The following is a 19,846-nucleotide window of genomic DNA, read 5'->3' as shown; positions in this document are numbered from 1 at the left end:
TAGTCAAGCTCGGGCCAAAGGGCACCCAGTATTTGCCTAAAGGCCCATGAGGCCTGAGAGCTTACCTATGAGAGGAGGTCACTAAACTTTTCTGTGTGCACTTTGGAATCAGACATAAAAGATGTATTAGTGTGATAGGGCTGCCATAATAAAGTGCCACAGACATTTTCACACATTTCTGGAGGCTGGAAGTCCAAGATCAAGGTGTTAGCAGGGTCAGTTCCTCCAGGGACCTGGGAGGGAAGGATCTGTTTCAAGTCTCTTTCCTTGGTTTAGAATTGGCCTTCTTTTCTCTGTGTTTGCACATCATCTTCCCTCTATACAAATCTCTGTACCCAGATTTCCTCTTCTCATAAGGACACCAGTTATATTGGAGTAGGACCCATCACAATGACCTTATTTTCACTTAAATATCTGTGTAAAGACCCTATCTCCAAATACAATCACATTCTGAGGTACTAGGGGTTAGGACTTCAACATATGAATTTGGTGGGGGACACGATTCAGCCCCAAACCAAAGACTTCTGATGTTTGACTAGTGCCTTGTGATTCCATCACCTATAAAATTCTCTCCCTCCCTCCCTCTCTCTCCCTCCCTCCCTCCCTCCCTCCCTCTCTCTCTCTCTCTCTCTCTCATGCACGCACACAAACACACACACACACACACAAATCTAGATTTTTAGACTTGAAGTCCTATGAGTTTCTGCTCCATGGAAATACTAGGGCCATGTTATGTTAGAGCTGCAAAAATCATTTGCTTCAATCCCTTCATTTTGAAGATAAGGATACTGAGATCCAGAAATGGGTAAAGACAGGCTTGGGTTCTAAGCCACCCTCCTCTGGCCAACAGAGAACAGCACACAATCAACAGGGACTAAGAAAGAATTCCAAAAGGAAAAGATAGGGTGGAAATGGCCACATGAAGTCTGCTACTAATTTAATATTTTCCATCAGAAGGAAGGGGATGAAAGAGAGTAAGAGCAGTAGATTTTCCTGAGGGTAAAGAAAAGTCAAGTAGAATCACAGAATTTGAGTCTTAGAGATTTTTCTCCTTCAGCTTCCTTGATTTAAACAGTAGGGTTAGGGTCTTCATAGATAATAAAGCAAAAAGCCTCAAGATCATTCAAATTGTGAATTATAAGAGGTGAGAGAGGGTGCAAGAGAGAAGTGCTCAGCCAAGCAAACGATGACACTTGGAGTAAGAGGATGACAACCAAGAAGTGAAGCATTTCATCGAAGTAGCCTACTTTGAAGATGTCATGGTATAAAGGAACATTCATTCTACCTGTCCTTCATGCCCCAGCCATGCTTTCTACTTCAGGATCATCCTTCCTCCATGGGTCACTGAAAACCCAGGATATATAATATATGGAGATGCCCAAGGCTCAAGCCAGGAAGGAGGAAAAGGTCTGATCACAAGCATGTCAAAGCACCACATGGGAGCCAAGACACTGCTGTTATGGTTGCAAAATAGGTCCTGGCTTATTAGAACAGACAAAAGCCAGGCTGCTGCCTGAGCCCATCTGGCCAGCCACCTTATTCAGGAGATGCCCAGTTCTCCTTCTGATACACACATGCTTTGGAACCAGCCTCAGGCATAAGCCAATACCTACTGTTTCTACCATCTGAGAGTAACCCCACAAACAGCGAAGGCTTTTCAAGGGACCACAGTTTGGTAGAAGAATTAACAATTCATGTCCTATGGAAAGATTTCTTAGAAGATTATCCCTTCCCTTTTTCCTTGATGACTGAATCAATGTCAGTTATAACACAGGGCTTTGGATAAACTATAGTTATACCCAATGATGAACTTCATTCAAGAAAATGTAAGGCAAAGACTTTAAAAGAAAAAAAAGGAATAGAACTTTCTAGTTAAAGAATGCTTAACTACCAGACTATTAGTTAAAACCCACTTCTTTTTGCAATGGGTTTTATCAACTCTAAAGCAGTCATATTGAATGCCTACATGTGATTTCTCAATAATATGAATTAAGTAAACAGGAAGAATCTATTGTTGTCTTTCCATCTTACCCCTTCTAGAATCAGTACTAAGCACCTAGTGATACATGGCATATAATGATGGATGAAAGGATGGATGGACATGTGAGTGATATAGGGAGGGGAATAGTATTAGAGACATAGACCATAAAAGTAAGTAGCACTGCTGAGATGAAATAATTCTTTTTGTCCTTGCATAAGACAGTGAGGCAAGTGCAGCGTAAAAAAGGGAAGGCAGAGGAATTGTGCTTGCACAAGTCTTGCATATTTGGAATTTCCTACTCTAGCCAAAATTGAAATCATTCAAGAACCTACTGCTAAAGGTGGCAACTGGTTGAGTACTTTATAGTGAATGTTATGTTCCTATTCACCCCCTCAATGCTTTCTTGAAGTGAGCAGAGTATTAATCACCATTTAAAAGCCCACTGTTTCAAATGTTTCTTTTAGGGCAAATTGATGATTGTGTGTAAAACTAACAGGAATATGTAAGGAATCATGATCCTTAAATTATTGAAAATATTTTTATTTAGTACCTATGATGTGCAAACCTCTGTACAAGGGAGGAAGGAGAATTATAAAGATTGGAGAGACAATAAAACATAGTGGTTAAGAGTACAGAATCTAGAACCAGACTGCCTGGGTTCAAATTCTGACTATTTCACTTAATAGCTGGATGGCCTTGGGAGAATCATGTAATTTATCTGTGCCTCAGTTTCCTCATCTGCCAAATGGGAGTAATCATTGAATCTACCTCATAGAGTTGTGAGGATTTATTGAGACTGTGTGTGTGTGTGCATACAAATATATATTATAGTGTTTAAAATGGTACCTGGCACATAGTAAGCACTATTAAATTTTTAGTTGATATTATGTTACTTAGTTCTTAAAATTAGAGCCATCTGAAAAAGAAATAGGTCTCCTCAAGTAGGAGCGAGGCTCCTATTAACAAAAACTTCAAGCTCAAGCTTACCAACACTTTCTAGTGCCATGGTAGTGTGTTTCGAGCATATGATAGGAAAAGAGAACTCGATGACCTAAGAATCCTTCCAACCCAGAGAACCCCAGTTCTGTGAATTATTCCAGCTTCGGTGGAAGCTCAGCTGTCCCATGTGAAGAACCGTTAACTTTTATTTTGAGGTCATAGAATGAACTTTGAGAAAACCACCATTTTTCTCAACCAGTTAAAATCAAATGTAATATGTGTTTTCATTTCATGGTGCCTGAGGAAAATTTAATTGTAGCATGAACTCCAGCTCTTACTAGTTTAAAGTAAAATTGCCAAAATAAATAAAAATGTGGGATATTTCCGGGCTCACACAGCTTCCGGGACATTTCAGTTTCTAGGGCTGCCGATCCGGTGCCTCTCACAAACATTTGATCTTCTTTCAAACATCTCTTGAAAACAAACAAAACCTCATATAGCTTGTAATGTGCGTGCTGTTAGGATGTAAGGGTGGAAAAGAAATGAGCTCCCGAAGAGCTCCTCCCCTACTCTCTCCTCCATCTCCTGTCTCCCTCCCACGATCACCAACAGGAAACAATGTTTTCTTAAGTAAACTTTGCAATTTCTCAAGTCCACTTGCATCCATGGGGGAGGATGAGGTCTATTGTCTTTGCTTGTCTATGTGAAGGGAATAGGGCTTTTGGCAATATTTACTAGAAAACAACGAGCTGACTTTTAATCCAAGGGCAAAGTTGATAGTCTGGAGTTAAAGTGGAAGCCTTTGGTAGCAAGGAAAAGGTAAATCATTTTAGAGGAAGCAGAATGCCGTTTATGAGGTTTGAAATATCCACTATAGAATTCCTCAGTGATTAAAAGCCCAGCTACTGAATCCTCGGAAAATCAGTGACAATATGTATTGACCTAGGCAAGATAAGTTCACTTTTAAAGAAGGAACAGGCAAGGTTAGCAAAGGTTCTTCAGTGGCCACTAAACTTCCAGACCTGCAAGGTCAAAATAAGCTTCTCCATCCTCAGAGGCCTAACTGAAATCTGAGTACCTTTCCCTGATACCCATCTATTTGGGACTCCTTCTTTAATGGGACTCCTTTAACAGCCTTAGTGCTACCTCATTTTTATCTAGCAACCAAAAGAGATGGTTTAGAAATATATACTCACATTTAAACTCAAGTAGAGGGAAATGGAAATTGAGAACAGCATGGAAATTATGAGAGATGTGGGACAACGGGTCTATGAGTCCATGTCTGGTACTTCTAGAGAGAAGAAACTTCTCACTGCACTAGGAACTCAATCATAGCTCAATGGACCATTGCTAGATAAGTAACAAGAGCTAGAAAACATTTTCCAAAATTTCCATCTATATTTTATTCACTAATGTGGTTACAGTTTTAAGACCCATTGGTCAGAAAACTAACTCTTTTGAAAAAATAGAGGTTTGATAGAAATAAGAATGCTAAAAGTCCATCCAACTAATTTTAATTCTAAATACCCTTGGTGGTAATTTACAATCTGTAGTTAACTACAGCAAATAGTTTTGAAGGGAAGGAGATTATTTTCTCTTCTTTGCTTTTTCTCTGCGCGTGCGTGTGTGTGTGTGTGTGTGTGTGTGTGTGCGTGCGTGCACGCTGGGATTCACATGCCAAAATTCTTACAAAATTCTGTGTAAAATATATAAACATTCACGTGGAGCTTTCTGTCTGGACAGCTCCAAGAGGTCATGTAATCAAAGACCAACCAGCTCCACCATCCATGAAAATATGATGCACTATTTTCACAGCTGTAGGTAACAATTATGGAAAGACAAAAATTCTAAATGATTACAAGTAAGACCATGGCAGGTTGAGGGTTCGGTAAAGATCCCTAATCAGTTGACGATTGTAGACTTGGGAACATGTGATATTTATGTCATGGTATGAGTGTGGCAAGCTTGAATCATTCACGAGGCATTGGAGGACTAGAAAAAATGAAAAGTATAAAGGAGTCAATAAATACATAGCATTATTTTGTCAGTATTGGTTGACCAAGGCCACGATTGGATGGCTCTGGTTTGTCTCTGTCAATAATGATATTTGTTTCCTTCTTCAAAAAACGCTTGTATGGAAGTAAAAGTACTTTTGGCACAATGCAATGATTCTGATTTTTTTAAAACTGTATACATGCATGAATTATTCTTGCACCATTTTCTGTCTTGGAAAAGCACTGGCTGGCACCATGCATGTTTACTCTTATATGCTGAAGGCTCCCATCAACCTCAAACAGATGCAAATCACTTTAACTTGTCATTGTGTTATTTTGTTCATCCTAAAAGTTCAGAAGAGCCTTCCAAACTTGCAAAATTTCTCTCAATTCAGTGAGGAGGAAAATTCAGAACACAGTATTTGAATGTTCTGCCCAGATTTGTCACACACACAAAGAATGAGTGGAAGAGGGCAACACCCTTTCCTACTAATCCTCTGAACTCATCACTATTGCGTTGAAATGACACTAAAAGGTAACAACCCTGAGCCTTGCATCTCCCCAGAATATTATAATATAAATTACCACATACATGAGTTTAAGTACTCCAGCATATGTTGTATGTCAGATGAAACAATGCCATTTTGGAGGCTTAAGAGAAAAAGAATAATCAAATCCAGTTTTTAGGTAAAAATGTGCTGAATCTTTAGTACATATCAGTGAAATTGCTAGAATCTGGTGTTCCACTTTTTTAAATACCACAACATTTGAACCTTTCAGCAATTCCAAAATCAACTCCCCCTGGGAAAGATACTGTGCTTAAAGTTTTTTTTCTTAATTTAAAAATGTAAAACAAACACAAACAGCTAACTAAACAGGCTGCCCATATAATCAACAGTCTAAGCAGCCCTGAAGTATTTTACAACATCCTTCAAGACTATTAAAGGCAACATAAATAACTATTGCCAGCAAGGGAAAATACCCTTCAGCTTTTTTTTTCCTTTCCTTTTTTTTTTTTTTTTTTGGCTGCATTGGGTCTTTGTTGCTGCGGGCGGGCTTTCTCTAGTTGTGGTGAGCGGGAGCTACTTTTCGTTGCAGTGCGCGGGCGTCTCATTGCGGTGGCTTCTCTTGTTGCGGAGCATGGGCAATAGGTGTGTGGGCTTCCGTAGTTGTGGCACGCGGGCTCAGTAGTTGTGGTTCGTGGGCTCTAGAGTGCAGGCTCAGTAGTTGTGGCACACAGGCTTAGTTTCTCTGTGGCATGTGGGATCTTCCCGGACCAGGGCTCAAACCCATGTCCCCTGCATTGGCAGGCAGATTCTTAACCACTGCGCCACCAGGGAAGTCCCTCCCTTTCGTTTCTTCTTTTTTTTTTTTTTTTCTTTTTCAGGCTTTTAAACCATTTTGGTAGTTATTTCTTTCTTTTTTTTTTGAGTAAGTTATACGCTTGGAATTGCATTTATTATTATTTTTTTAAACATCTTTATTGGAGTATAATTGCTTTACAATGGTGTGTTAGTTTCTGCTGGTAGTGATTTCTTACATCACAGATAGAAATACTTGAAACAGAGTCAGGTGGTGTCCTTTGAAAAATAAGAAAGTTGCCAAGACAGAATAATCTGTGAATAATTATGGGATAAATACACTCCCTAAACCTGGGGATTCCTAGGGATGTACCAGTCACTAGAAAAAAGAGCTATACATCTGCTATCCCAGCACTCAAGGGAGCCCTGGGCAACCAGTAAATAACTACTCTTTCACCAGCCAGAGAAAGGGCAGCACCCAAGCATGGGGTGTGCTTTGACAACAGTAACTATTGTTTAAAAGGCAATAATAATAGCTGTTATTTATTAGGCATATGCTCTGTGGTAAGCACTATCACGAATCACCTCATTCAATCTTCAGTGTTAGCCTGTGTGGTAAATGCTATAATTACCCGCATTGCACAGATTAGAAAACTTGGGCTAAGGGCAGCTAAATGTCTTGCCAAGATCTTGCCCTAACAAGTGGTCAGACCAGAATCCAAACTCAAGACAGACTCTAGCGTTTTAATCATGCATTGTGCTCTCTCTTCTGCATTTCTTCACTGATATATTACTGTACTGCAACCTGCCAATTGTGAGTTCTGAGACCGGAGTGGGCTCTGTGCACAGCAGGAAGTAGGAAGCCATGCAAGGCTTGCTATGACCTGAACTCTATCCCACCACTCCTGCAGGAGAGTTAAATCAATTTAACAAGCATTTCCTGGCTTGCCACTTTGCTCAAAGCAACATGCATCCAGGGAGGAGACAGAGGTGCAGGAACAATGCTATCTGCCCTCAAGGAGCTTACTTGTTAGTGGAGAAGTGAACACTTACATAATTTATCCCACAGCACATCAGTGCTCTAACAAAGGTAGACCCAGAGTGTATTCTGACAGCACAGAAGCCAGAACAGACTGGTGTTGCCATCAAGTTCACAAAATAGATCTAAACCAAGGGCCCTTGAAACAGTAGGCTCTCTTGCATACAACTCTGCCAGGTAAATGTGTAAGTGTGATCACATGCAATCATAACATTATGAGGTGGGTGCTCTTACCCCATCCTTTCATTTTACAAAACAGGAAACAGAAGGAGAGAAGAATGTAGTGATTGTCAAAGGTCACACAATTCTGTGCTGGGAGCTGGGAGCTTAGGTATGTAAGTCCAGGACCTCCGAGAAACATAAATGAGACTGGGTTAAAGGAGCAAGGATTTCATTAGGGGAAATGCCCGTGTGAAAAGCAATAGGAGAGGATCAGGGAAGCCTGAACAAGCCATCAGAATGCAATGCAAGTCTGACCCCAATGAAGCAGAGGAAGAGAGACAGTTGGGTGGAAGCATCCTAGACTGCTGAACAGTCTAAGCAAAGTTCAGCAAAGCCACTGAGGAGCCCTGGAGCCAAAGCTGGCCAATAAAAGAATCTTGTGTTTCCCAGAAATTGGGTCTGCCTTGGTTTCCCCACCATACTCTTCTTGAGCTATGGGAGGGGCATGCCAGGCCCATCCACTATGGCCAGAGGAGACAATCATATTGGAAAAAATGTGCATTCCCACTATAACCACATAAAAGATAGGATGAGGTCTTTCCAGAAAAAAAAAAAGTAAATAAGAGGCTGAGCAGACCAACACTGTGCCCAGACTATACATCTCTCACTTTGTTAAAGAGGCAGTTACTCCACCAGGAGCATACATCTCTTGAAAAGTGCACTTTGTCCTTTGGTTTTAAAAGTCACATCCCAAAGCACTGAGTTGATTGCATGACACTCACTCTGCTTGGCTCCCAGAGATGAAAGACTGACCTCACTCTCCTGGAATTTGAACTTGTAATCCCCCAAAATAACAAGACATCAAAGTTGATGTTGAGACATCTAAATCATCCTCTACAATTTCACGTGTCTCCAGACCAAGCCAGAAAAATAGCTAGAGCACATCCTTTTCAACAGGTAAAGAGCTGACATCTGGGCCATCTCTTCAATCATACACTGCTCTTTCTTTTTTCCATTTTGCCCTGTTAAGGAGAAGGTCAATGCTCAGTTAGAACTTTATGCTGTGCAGTAGGCTGCTAACATTCCATGATGGACGGTATTTGCCTAGCCTTTTTTATATGGTGCCAGTCTTTTCTTAGAGTTTATGTCATACAATACCTAACTTGTTTGCAGTGGGTGGAGATGGAAACAGAGTCTACTGAAAACATCACTGCTCCCTCCCTAAAATGTAAAGGGCCTATTATCATCCTTCTTTTAGATTCTGTCTCTTGGGCAAAATCTCATAAAGATAGGCAAGGAGAAAATAAGGGCTTATAACATCCACAGGGTTAGCTTTTGTTAAATGAATGCTGTGCTACTAGACCTCTATCACTAACCATAAAAACAGGAGTCAGCTCACATGTGATAAGGGAGGGCATCCACTTCCCTAGAGTCTTGCCTTACCCTCCAAACCAGCATCTACCACCATTTGGGATCATGGGCAGCTCATGACATTATCAGTTATCGTTACTGGAAAGAGAATTGGATTTTGAGGCACCAGGTATTGTCTTACCTCTTAGAGAGGCAGTATGGCAGAGTGGCTAACTGGTGAGCTTCAGAATCAGAAGGGACTGATACAAATTCCAACCGTGGTCACGTCTTCACTGTAAGAAACTAGGAAAGTTGTTTAGCTTTTATAAGCTTCATATTCCATAAAGGTAAAATGGGCAAGGCACTAGTACCCATCTCCAAGAGAACTATGAGAATTAAATAAGAGAATGTATACAATTAGCACCTTATAATACAGTGTCCAGAACATACAAATGTTCAAGTGATAGAATTGTTATTCTTTTATTAAAATAATAAATTATTTTACTATTAGTTCTAGGTCTACTGATTTGTTCCTATGGGACCTCAAGCAAGTCATTAAATCTTAGGGAGCCTCAGATTGTGAATGAGACAGATGCAAACAACATCATCTCACAAGGTTGTTGGGAGGGTTCACTGACTACTGTGTAAACTGTAAAGTGTGTGCAGATTTTAATCAAGATTACTAGTATTGCCATTGTCATTAGCTCTCAGCAATCTTAATCCAAAAGTTTGTGGATAGCTTTCCTTTGGAAAAAAACAAGAGCTAGGATGTGCTAGGAGATAAGGGGGAATATGAATGACCCCTTCAGGGCATTTTCCAGCTTCCTAAATACCTGTGTAGGGTACACACTGTGTAATAAAGTATATCACAAATTAACCCCTATCAAACCTATTTCCTCGTGAGTTGGTTAACCCTTCCTTCAGAGGGTATATTTCCTCAACCAACCCCAGTGAGCTAAAGGACCAGCATTTTTTTTGTAAATAATTTTACCTTCTCTGGTGTCAATAGGAAACAGTATTTACTCACTACTGTTTTCCTTTCAAAAATCTGTCTAGTTACATACTAGAAACAGTTTCAGCTGGTTTGTTTGTCTTGGACAAGCTGTTGAAGTGAAACGTTTTTGCTTGGCTGAATGTGGGACAGTTTCCTAACCCCTTCAAGAAGTGCGTTGAAGGTGGGTGCCAGCTCCGACGGCTGCTTCTAACATGCCTCCACTTGCCACCCATTGTCAGGTGGCCCGCGTCATTAAATTAAGACAATGAGCAAAGCAACAGATGCAACTGAGACTAAATCCCTGAGTGCTTTTGTTTTGTCACTGTCATTGTCTGCAACAAAGAAGTCACATGTGAGAGCCCGGGAAGAGAGCCAATGCAAACCAGACGACATCCCAGCTGGTTTTGAATGGCCTCCACCGTACGCCTGTGTGCATGGGAACCATGCTGCTTGGAGCAGTGTCAGCTTTATCAAGTGAGTTTCTGCCCATGACTTTGCTGCGATGCCGAAACAGACCCAGAAGAAATAGGCCAGAAGATCCCTCCACTCAGACTTTGCACTTTACGCTTCTGCTCTGAGGGAAAAAGAATCTCTCTGTTGGGGAGAAGAATAAGATCTATATGGTTGGCCAAGCTAACCCCAATCCTTTTTGCTACAGCCCTCATGAATTTGAAGAGGGAAGCACAGAAGATACCTGAATTTTTTCTTCTGGAAGTCTGAGATTAATTTGGCTTGAGAGGAAGACTGGAGATTAAATACCTCATGTGCTTTCTTTTTACTTGTTACCATCTCATTCTGGAGCATTTTCCTAGTTGGGGCTTCATCCAGATTCTTAAAAATCTTCTTTTTCTAAGCTGGCATGCCTCTTAAACAGAAAAAGAGGCAAAACCCAAGTTAGGGTATTTTTAGACCTGTTGGTAAATTTGGTTACCAGTTTGATAGACTGATAGTGTCCTTAATAATAGCGATTGTGGGGTTTTGATGAGCCATATACAATCAGCAGGGTCTACTGAGAACTGAACAGGAACGTTTCAAGGAGTTTGGGACAATAGTGTCTCTACTCTGTAGCCCCATATGTCTTTCTTCCATTTTCTGGAGAGCTCCTTTAAGGAAGCAGATTAAAAGGTAAGATTAGGAAGGAATACAAACTTTACTGTTAGCTTAACAGCAGAGCAACAAATGCGTGTTAAGTGAACTTGGTAGAAGTTGTACGATATTTGGGGGGAAAGTGGCAGGATTTTAAATGACAGCATTTCAAGCTATCCTATACAAATGCCCAATTTCTCCCCACAAAGTTTTTTTCAGTGGCCACTGAGCTAGATATTTTAATAAACATTTTTACACAATGATCTTCCTTCTATTCAGTAGGTACAAGATATTTTGACCATCAACTTACATAGTGCTAACTTGCTTTTATAAAGGTCTTGGTGATAACTCTAATGTTCCAGGTAGAGCTGAAAAACATGTGTAAGAAAAATTATCAAATCCCTATGGGTCTTCGTCAACAGGTACAACTTCCAGGGACTGGTAGTTGATACTGCCCCACCTTCTTACCCTCTCCAGTTCTCAGGGCTAAGTGATCTCCAAGGTCCCTTACAATGATCTCTAAACTTCTAACAAGGATTGGGTGATTGATCATTTCCTTAGCCAGAAGGAAGAATTTGGAGATTCCAGTCACCATGGTGAGAATTCTTGGTTTTGGTCTTGATGGAAAATGTTCCCAGGAAAAAGGACACTGAATCCTTGAACCTCACTCTGTACCAATAATTATCTACTACATCCTTCTCTAAGGGCCTCCTGACTAGAAGTGAAATCAAGACAAGCAGAACCTGATGTTTATGCATACAAATGTTATTTCCTCCCAGATTTTATTTTACATCTTATTTGTCTAAATTAATGTTGCTATTTAAGTATATTCAAGGATAAAATAATAATTACAGAAAAAGTATAATGACTTGATTCTTCACGTTATCAGAGGTCCATTATATTCATTCATTCATTCAATTCATTCTATAGCTATTTATGGAGCACCTGAAATGTTCTGGGCACTGCTCTAGACATGGGGCTGTAACAGTGAACAGAGACAACTCCCTACTATCATAGGGCTTCTAAGCAAAACTCAATATTCCTTGGATAACAGAATTGCTTGTTGATAGGTGAATGGTAGCACCAAAGCAAGGAATCCAGAATTTTTAATCCAAGAATGGTTACTTTCCAATAAAGATGAAATAATAATAATAAGAGTAAATAACGATTGGTAATACTTACATAGTGCCTACCATGTGCCAGGCCTATTATAAGTGCTTTTATGTTCTAATTCGTTAATCCTTAATCCTACAATGTAGAAACTATTATTATCCTAGTTTATGGATGAAATTGAGACACAAGAGATTGTCACTTGCACAAGTTCACATAGCTAGAAAATGGAAGAGCTGGATTTGAGCACAGCTTAGAATGTCTGTGACTTTATAGATTCTAAATCAACTACAAAAATTCCCAATCTTCTAAAGCTCTGCCTCTCTCCAAAGGAGATAAAGAAAAAATGAAAAAGAAATAGCTCCTTTTTACAAAGACTAAAACAGAACAAAATGCAATAAAACAACAGAGGATGGTCCCAAAATGTGATTTTTTTCCTCACTAGGAAAAGATGTTCCAGTCCAGAAGACTGAATTTTAAAGGATCTCTTCCTGTCAAGGAATCTGTGATAGTAGCTGATGAATAAAAACACATTTTTGTGTAATTATAAAGCAATCTGTGGTTCCCATGCCATCAAGGATAAATAGAAGCCTGAGTGAGGTTTGGCTAAACTAAAAACTACAGGCCCATCTACCTATATGTCTTTCTCAGAAAAACTTGGCCCAAGCTGTCTGTTAAATTGAGTGGTGAGGCATAGATATGAAAGGTTGAGACCCAATGTTAGAAATAGATAGGTAGGATACAAAAAACTTCATCAAAGTAATGTCACTTTTTCTCCCTTATTTTTAGGAAGTACATTTGAAGAACACAAGTAGAGGGAGTGCAGGAAGCAAGAACTACAGAATGTAGGAAGACCTTCCTGAAGAGTGAAGAATGACATGCCACTGGCAGGATCCTTTGCTCTGCACGAGTTACCTGTTAAACACCAGAAGACCTACCAAAAAAATAAGTTTGATAACATTTCAAAAGATGGGCATTCCCCCCAATGAAATACGCAAGTAAACATTCCAACAATGTCTTTAGGAGTGATTGTTAAAAGCTTTGCACCTTGCAAAATGGTCCTGGAGTTGGTAGATTGCTGTTGATCCTTTATCAATAATGTTCTATAGAGAAAATATATATAGAGATCTTAGTCCCTGCCTCTCAAGAGCCACAAATGCATGGGTGTTATATAGATCCAGTTGCACTACATTTGTCTCTGAATCTTGGCTGCTAGAGACATTCATTCAGCAGCCTTATCTAAGTGGTTTATTAATTTTTTTATTTGCACTTCTTTCTACGCAACACAGGCTGTTTGTTTTACAGTGTCTGGTAATCTTGTTCGTCTATCCCCCTCCCCCCTTCATCACCTTTTTATTTGCCAAATTTGGCCTCCTCAATAGCAGCAGCAAGCAGTCAAATAGAACACCAATTTTTAACCCACAAGATTCCATCTGTGGCATGTGTACCAAACATAAGTTGGATGCATTTATTTTAGACACAAAGCTTTATTATTTCCACATCTTGCTAAAAAAAATTGCAAGTAGTTGCAACTTTGAGGCCAATCATTTTAGGCATATGTTTTAAGCATAGAAAGTCTCAAACTCTGAATGGTTCCTTCAAATGATGAGTGAGTGTGCGACCTAATCAGTACTTCTCTCTTTTTATTTTTTCCATATAAAGCACTATGTAAATTTAGCATGTCAATAATACAGGATGTATCAAACAGTATGTAAAACTCTGTTTTTTTAGTACAATGGTGCTATTTTGTAGTTTGTTATATGAAAGAGTCTGGCCGAAACGGTAAAAGGTGAAAGCAAATTAAAAGAGGAAGCCTGGAGCCAAAGGTGACACAGAGGGGAAGGGTACTCAAAATTTAACCATTTGGGAAAGAAAAGTTCCCCAATTACGCCTTCCAGAAGAAATAAGACACAAAGTCCACTGATGCAAATTTGATTGGCGAGTCCAGAGAGGAGTAGAAGAAGCAGAAGGCTAGGAATTTTAACAGTCCTGGTTTCTTATTCTCGCTGAAGAAACAAACATCTGCCGACTCTGTCACGGACTCACCACTCTGTGACCTTGGGCAAGTCACTTCACCTCTCTGTGCCTCAGTTTCCTCATCTGCAAAATGGGGGCAATATGTCATCTACCTACCTCACAGGGGTGGTATGAGGATTAAAAAGATAAAGCTCCAGATTTTTATCCTGAGTTGCTATGAGGGCGTCAAGATCAGAGCCCTTGAGTTGCTGGGATGCAAGGAATTCTATGAACAACTCATTCACAGCATAGCTAGAAAATTGATAAGCTGAATGCTCCTGACATGCCAGTTCTTGTCAGCGAAGCTATCCAACTAACTATCCAACTAACTAGTTGTTAAAAGCTAACAGCTCAATCTCTTTTAAAACACTTTTCAAAATAACCTAGAAACATTTGATCTGCAATTTGATTTTGAATTCTGCATTTGGATTTATGAATACAAAGTGGAAAGAGAGGAAAAGAAAAAAGGAGAAGAACAAAGATTTCTATCAGCGAAAGGATGATTATTCCATTTGCTAGCACTTACTGACTCTGCCGGGAAGTTACTAATAACCTAATAATACTTCTTTAATATTATAAATGATACTCTATTCATTTTGAAAAACAGTTCTTTCCGCTTTTCAAGTAATCTAAAAAAAGTCCCAAGATTTCAAATATTGAAATAATAACTAATAAAATGTCACAAATTTACTTTCTTTAATGAATTTTGTTCTTATCCTTGGAGATACTGATATATACATATATTTTTGGTTAAAGTATGCTTGACTAGAGTTGCTAGTTGAAAGACAAACATTTCCTTCACAGCTAGAAAATTTCCCTCATGTCTGCTTAGAAGAGTGGCCTCTAGTCCTCTGTGGATGTGTCTTATCCATTCAACTGAAAACTGGTATCAAGAAAATCCAATGATGAGGACAGGTCCATGCTGACCTAGAAAATATTTCCTGTCTACATATCAAGATTTTCTTATTAAAACAATGAATCATCCATCATTCAGATCTTTTTATCTGCCTTAGAACTTTTTGGTGAAAAGCAACCAGGCTTGATTATTCCATGCAAACTATATCCCTTTTATTCTTGGAGAGTGTACATGCAAAACAAAAATAACATCTTTAGTCTTCATCCCACTGGTTCACCTCAAGGTTCAGAGGCCAGAAATAAACAAGATTTCCTGGATCTCCGAACATATGCAAAAAGAAATCCTATTTAATGGACATCTCTGGTCAGCCAACTAGTATTTTAACCTTAGTCCACAGTGTTATTTGAATTTAGCACCCCTGGCGTGCAGAGCTATGTTCTGATCACTGTGGACAGATGTAAAAGAAACCATAGGTAATTTTGCCCTTCCTCTGTCTTCTAGACATATGGGTTCTATGGAATGAGATGCTAGACCCATTTTCCCAAAATGGCACTCTGATTTTTATTTCTTATTCCTAGTGTGTACCTTTTAAAATTACTATGAACAACGCTTTACATGCAACCTTCTGCAGACCTGTAAGTTTCCAGACATAGTTGAATACGGTAATTCTAAGAGTGTCTATGACTTATTTGATTCACTTAATAATTCCGTTCACAGCAAAAAATACCCCAGTGAGGAAAGCTTAAATATGTGAAGTCATATTACCTTTCTTAACTTTTTCTAGTACATAGTCCTTTCCAACTGTATCATAAATTAGCTAATTAAAAATTAACTAATTATACTAACCCACTATCTTATTTTCAAATGATTTAAAACTAGAAGACAAATTGCTGTCAACTCCATTCTACAGCAGAACGACCTGGTACTGACAGAAGGAAGCACATAAAATCTTACAACTCAAAACTTTATAAGCTTTGCTTTAGTATTTTGAGATGAGGCAATATCAAGACGTTTATGAAAGAGCTATAAATACTGGTAAGAATGAGCTTTTAATTTATGGGTTGATTTCCAGTTTAATTGACAACACTGAATACCTAGGTCAAATTTCCATTCCCACTTCCCCAAATAGTATAATTGTATTATTCGAACATTTTAAGATGAGGAAGCTCCACTGAAAAAGTTAAAGCATCTTTCCATCAGAATCCAGTCTTCTAGAGATAAAGAAAAACTCTCCCAATACCCACCCTACACACACACACACACACACACACACACACACAAACACACACAGAGACACATGCACACACACACTCATCCTAAGAGTCCAATGGAATACTGAGAAGAAATCACTTCCTTGAAAAATCTTTAAAAAAAAAAAAAAAAAAAAAAAAGCCTGGCCTCCCTTGAGAATCCTTCCCCTCCTTGGAATGTCACTGTTTGTGTAGATGAAACCATCTCATGCACTATGACTTCAGGGTTTCTGTTATTAGTTTATGCACTTGGGAGAATGCTTAAAATGGAAGATGTAGCACATTTTGCTTTCCCATTTATTGTTTGGCCAGCTATGCCAATGTGGTGCTATTGTTTCTTTAAGAAAGTACTTGACTAAAAAAAAAAAAAGAAAAAAGAAAAAAAAGAAAGCATAGACATATTTTTTTAAAGTATGAAAAAAACAATTCTTTAGATAGATGGCTTAAGAAAATAGCATTAGGTCTAGTCACCACCACCTTTCAACTTTATATCACTCACAAATAGTGTACTGTTCACCAAATTGTGAGTTTGGGGGTGCAAGGGCAGAAGAAGGAAATTTTTTTAAGTTAGAAGTCTCCATTATTTTGTTGGCTCTCAAACTCAATAAAATTAGCAATATATTATCCAATATGAACACCTTGATTCAAGAGCATGGAGTATAAATGGGAAAGAAAAAAAAAAAAGACCTTATAGGCAAATGGCAGAACTGAAAAGATGATTAAGTTACTCACTGATTGTGTGTGTGCGCATGTGTGCGCGTGTGTGTGCATGTGTGTGCGCGCGCTCTCTGCTCTAAAACAGATATTCAGCAAGTGGAGAAAATAAAAACAAAAAGAAAAATGCATAGATTCACCTTCTAAAAATAGCTTCTGCCACATCCCCCTTGAGTAATTCTTTGGAGTTTACTGGTTTATAGAAGATATTCTCCCTTCACCTAAACATCTCAAAGAGCAGTAGCTCTCATAAAAAGCAATCACTGATCTCATTGGGAAGTGTTGGCAAGTATTTCCTTCTGAGATGGGGGTTATCTACTGATAAGGAAAAAGAAGAATTTATGAGAAACCGTTGAAAGAGATGGCTAACAATCTGTGAAGATTTTTTTGTTTTTGTTTTGTTTTGTTTTTTACTTTATACAGTCTTTACGAATACCTTAATGTTCAAAAATGACTTGTTCTTTTTCTTCTTTTTTTATATTGGAATGAGGGATGATAAGTTAAACCCACATAGACTCTTTAAAACTATAGGCTAGATAGAAATGTATGTTTGACTTGTTGAAGCTATAATCAGACTATTTAAAATGTTTTTGCTATTTTTAATCTTAAAAGATTGTACTAATTTATTAGAGACAGATCCTATTTGGTTCTCTTCATAAGAAAGAGCATTCCCACTCAAATCACCTGGGCTTTCCCATCAATGTTTTCGAAAGATAAATCTGATTTATGCATCATTATGGCATCATTTATTTTGAAATTTTAAAATAAACTAAGCGCGATTCTTTATGCCCCTCTCCTGCAATGCTCATAAAGTCCAGAATCTGAAGGGGCAAAAATGAGGAAAATTTTGTTGATTCTTTGTTTTTGGTTTGTTTGTTTGTTTTCAATGCTAGTGTTTAATCCTATAGTACATATTTGCTTATTGCTATGTTAATATTCTAAAAGACTTTCCTGTTAGGTATTAGAAACTGACACATAGATATCTTTTTTGTGTGATTTCTATTTAAAAAAAAAAAGGAGATGAGAAGACTGTCTGAGCTTTAAGTGCGTATGGTACAGGATAAAGATACAAATTTAAATAACCAAATCCTATCTGGAACAATACTTTTTGTAGGAAACCTCTCACAGATGAGACAGAGGCCCAGGGAGTTTTTGAAACTGTCTTTTTTCCTCTTAGTCCTTGTTCATTTAGTATCTGCCTCAAAATTTTGTAGAGGGCTGACCAAGCTGAAACCCTAGAATTAAAGGGGCATCTTTTAAAGCATACATTTCACATGTTCCTTCTTAATTTATGATGCCACATTGATCTTAAACACGGTCACCGTTTCTCCCCATTCTTCAGCTGTCATTGATAAGGTCTTTCAAGAAAAAACAACTTAAAAAGAGAACACAAAAGTTCAAATGTTACTGCCCAATTGAAATGTAAGTTAAGATAGAGGTAGTTTCTCCTATTTAACCCCTGCTGAATCACCTGTCACCTTCCAAATGACCTTCACAATCCTTAGAATATTCCTTTTTTTAATTGTCCAGCCCTACTGTATCTAAAAATTAAACATTACTCATTTTCTTTTGCCCAAAATGCACTGATGTAAAAGTAGGAAAAATGAAAAAAGAACTCGAAAATCCCTTCCAAACCACCCATTGGCCCCACTCACCTACCCATAGCAAAGTCACTACTGTTAATCCCTTAATCTGATTTTGTTTGGATATTTATCTTGTACCTGCTGCTAAACACACTGCAGGAGGGACTCTGAAACCTCAAGCCACCTACTCACATCTCTTATCTGTGTCTGTGTATTATTAAAATGTCTATTCAAATATCAAAAACTTTCAAACATCATGTAGCTTGTATTCAGTTTATACAAAGGCCCCAAATACTATGTCAGATCTCTTTTTTGCTGAGAGAGCTAACGAAGTGTGAAAACTGGGATTACATCATGTGTTTTGCTTCATTTGTTTTTATCACATTTAGGCCAAGTGTGATAAATAAACTTACAGACACTGAATTAATCTTCCCTGCTACTTTGAAACCAGAAAATAATCATTGGTCATTGATTTTATCTGTCTTAGTTCAAAAGCATATTTTTTATTAAATTAACTCTGATTGTATTTGAAATTATTATTCAATTCATTTATGGCAGAGGAATATCAATCCTAACGACTTCTAAAAATGTAACTAACTGAATCATTATCTGACATTTACTGTTTAATAAGCATATTTTGAAAATGTATGGCTAGAGCGTCATAATAAAATGATATATCTTTCTTTAGTAATTACATTAAAATTAATCATGTTTGATTAATTAGTTCTTTTGGACAATGTTGGTGTAATGTGTCATTCCTTAAGAATTCTATTGTCATGTAGCATTTTTATTAATTAAGGTCATTGAAACAAATAAACATGAAAACTTACCCAGAAAATAAAACTAATCATACACCAGAATGGAGATATCTTATAGAATTTACAGATTATATTTAAAAATAAATGTTTCAAAGAACTTGGACAAACTATGTAAGAGATGTATGAATTGTACAGTAGATGCATTAACAATAAAGCAGGTTTAAGTAACCCATCCCCACTTAACCATAACCCAACAGTGAGTTATAATCCATGACAAAGCATTTGGGAAAAGGTTTTCTATCACGTAGGGTACATAATATACAAGTAGCATTTAATACACTCCCAATATCGAGAAATGTTATAAGAATGTGATCTCTCAACACTGAATTTCTGTTTCAATAAATCTTTCTAATTCTTTACTGAATAGATACTGTGAATATCAAACTCACAGTAGCATTTGTGGAAGCACAAAGTGGAAAGATTAGTGATTTCCCTTTTGTTATTTGAAAGCATCTCATTCTATTTCCCTTTTCTTAAACCATCCATGAGTTATTTGGAAAGCTACCTAAATGTAAAAAAGGCTCATGAGATTTTGTACTTGATTTTAAGGAACTAATAATATTACTAAAGTTTCCTGTATCATTTTCCCACGTGGGGCTCACCATCACGCCCAACTTCACTCATTCAAAGTATCCATGGTTCTCCCTAGGCCC

General features: G+C 38.1%; 1 protein-coding gene across 1 annotated transcript in view; it reads left to right on the top strand.

The window, feature by feature from the left end:
- IGF1 (insulin like growth factor 1) overlaps positions 1 to 16,471 on the top strand; it is a 73,844-nt gene extending 57,373 nt beyond the window's left edge. The window contains exon 4 of the mRNA XM_022599836.2: positions 12,746 to 16,471. Coding sequence (XP_022455544.1) covers positions 12,746 to 12,805 — 60 coding nt within the window. The 3' untranslated portion in view covers positions 12,806 to 16,471. The remainder of the gene's footprint in view (positions 1 to 12,745) is intronic.
- Positions 16,472 to 19,846: the final 3,375 nt, after the last annotated feature.

This window comes from Delphinapterus leucas, chromosome 11 (genome assembly GCF_059928025.1).
Source record: "Delphinapterus leucas isolate spDelLeu-1000000601 "Yukka" chromosome 11, BTC_Dleu_Yukka2, whole genome shotgun sequence".
NCBI classification, from domain to species: domain Eukaryota; kingdom Metazoa; phylum Chordata; class Mammalia; order Artiodactyla; family Monodontidae; genus Delphinapterus; species Delphinapterus leucas.
This window is presented reverse-complemented; position numbering and strand designations above follow the sequence as displayed.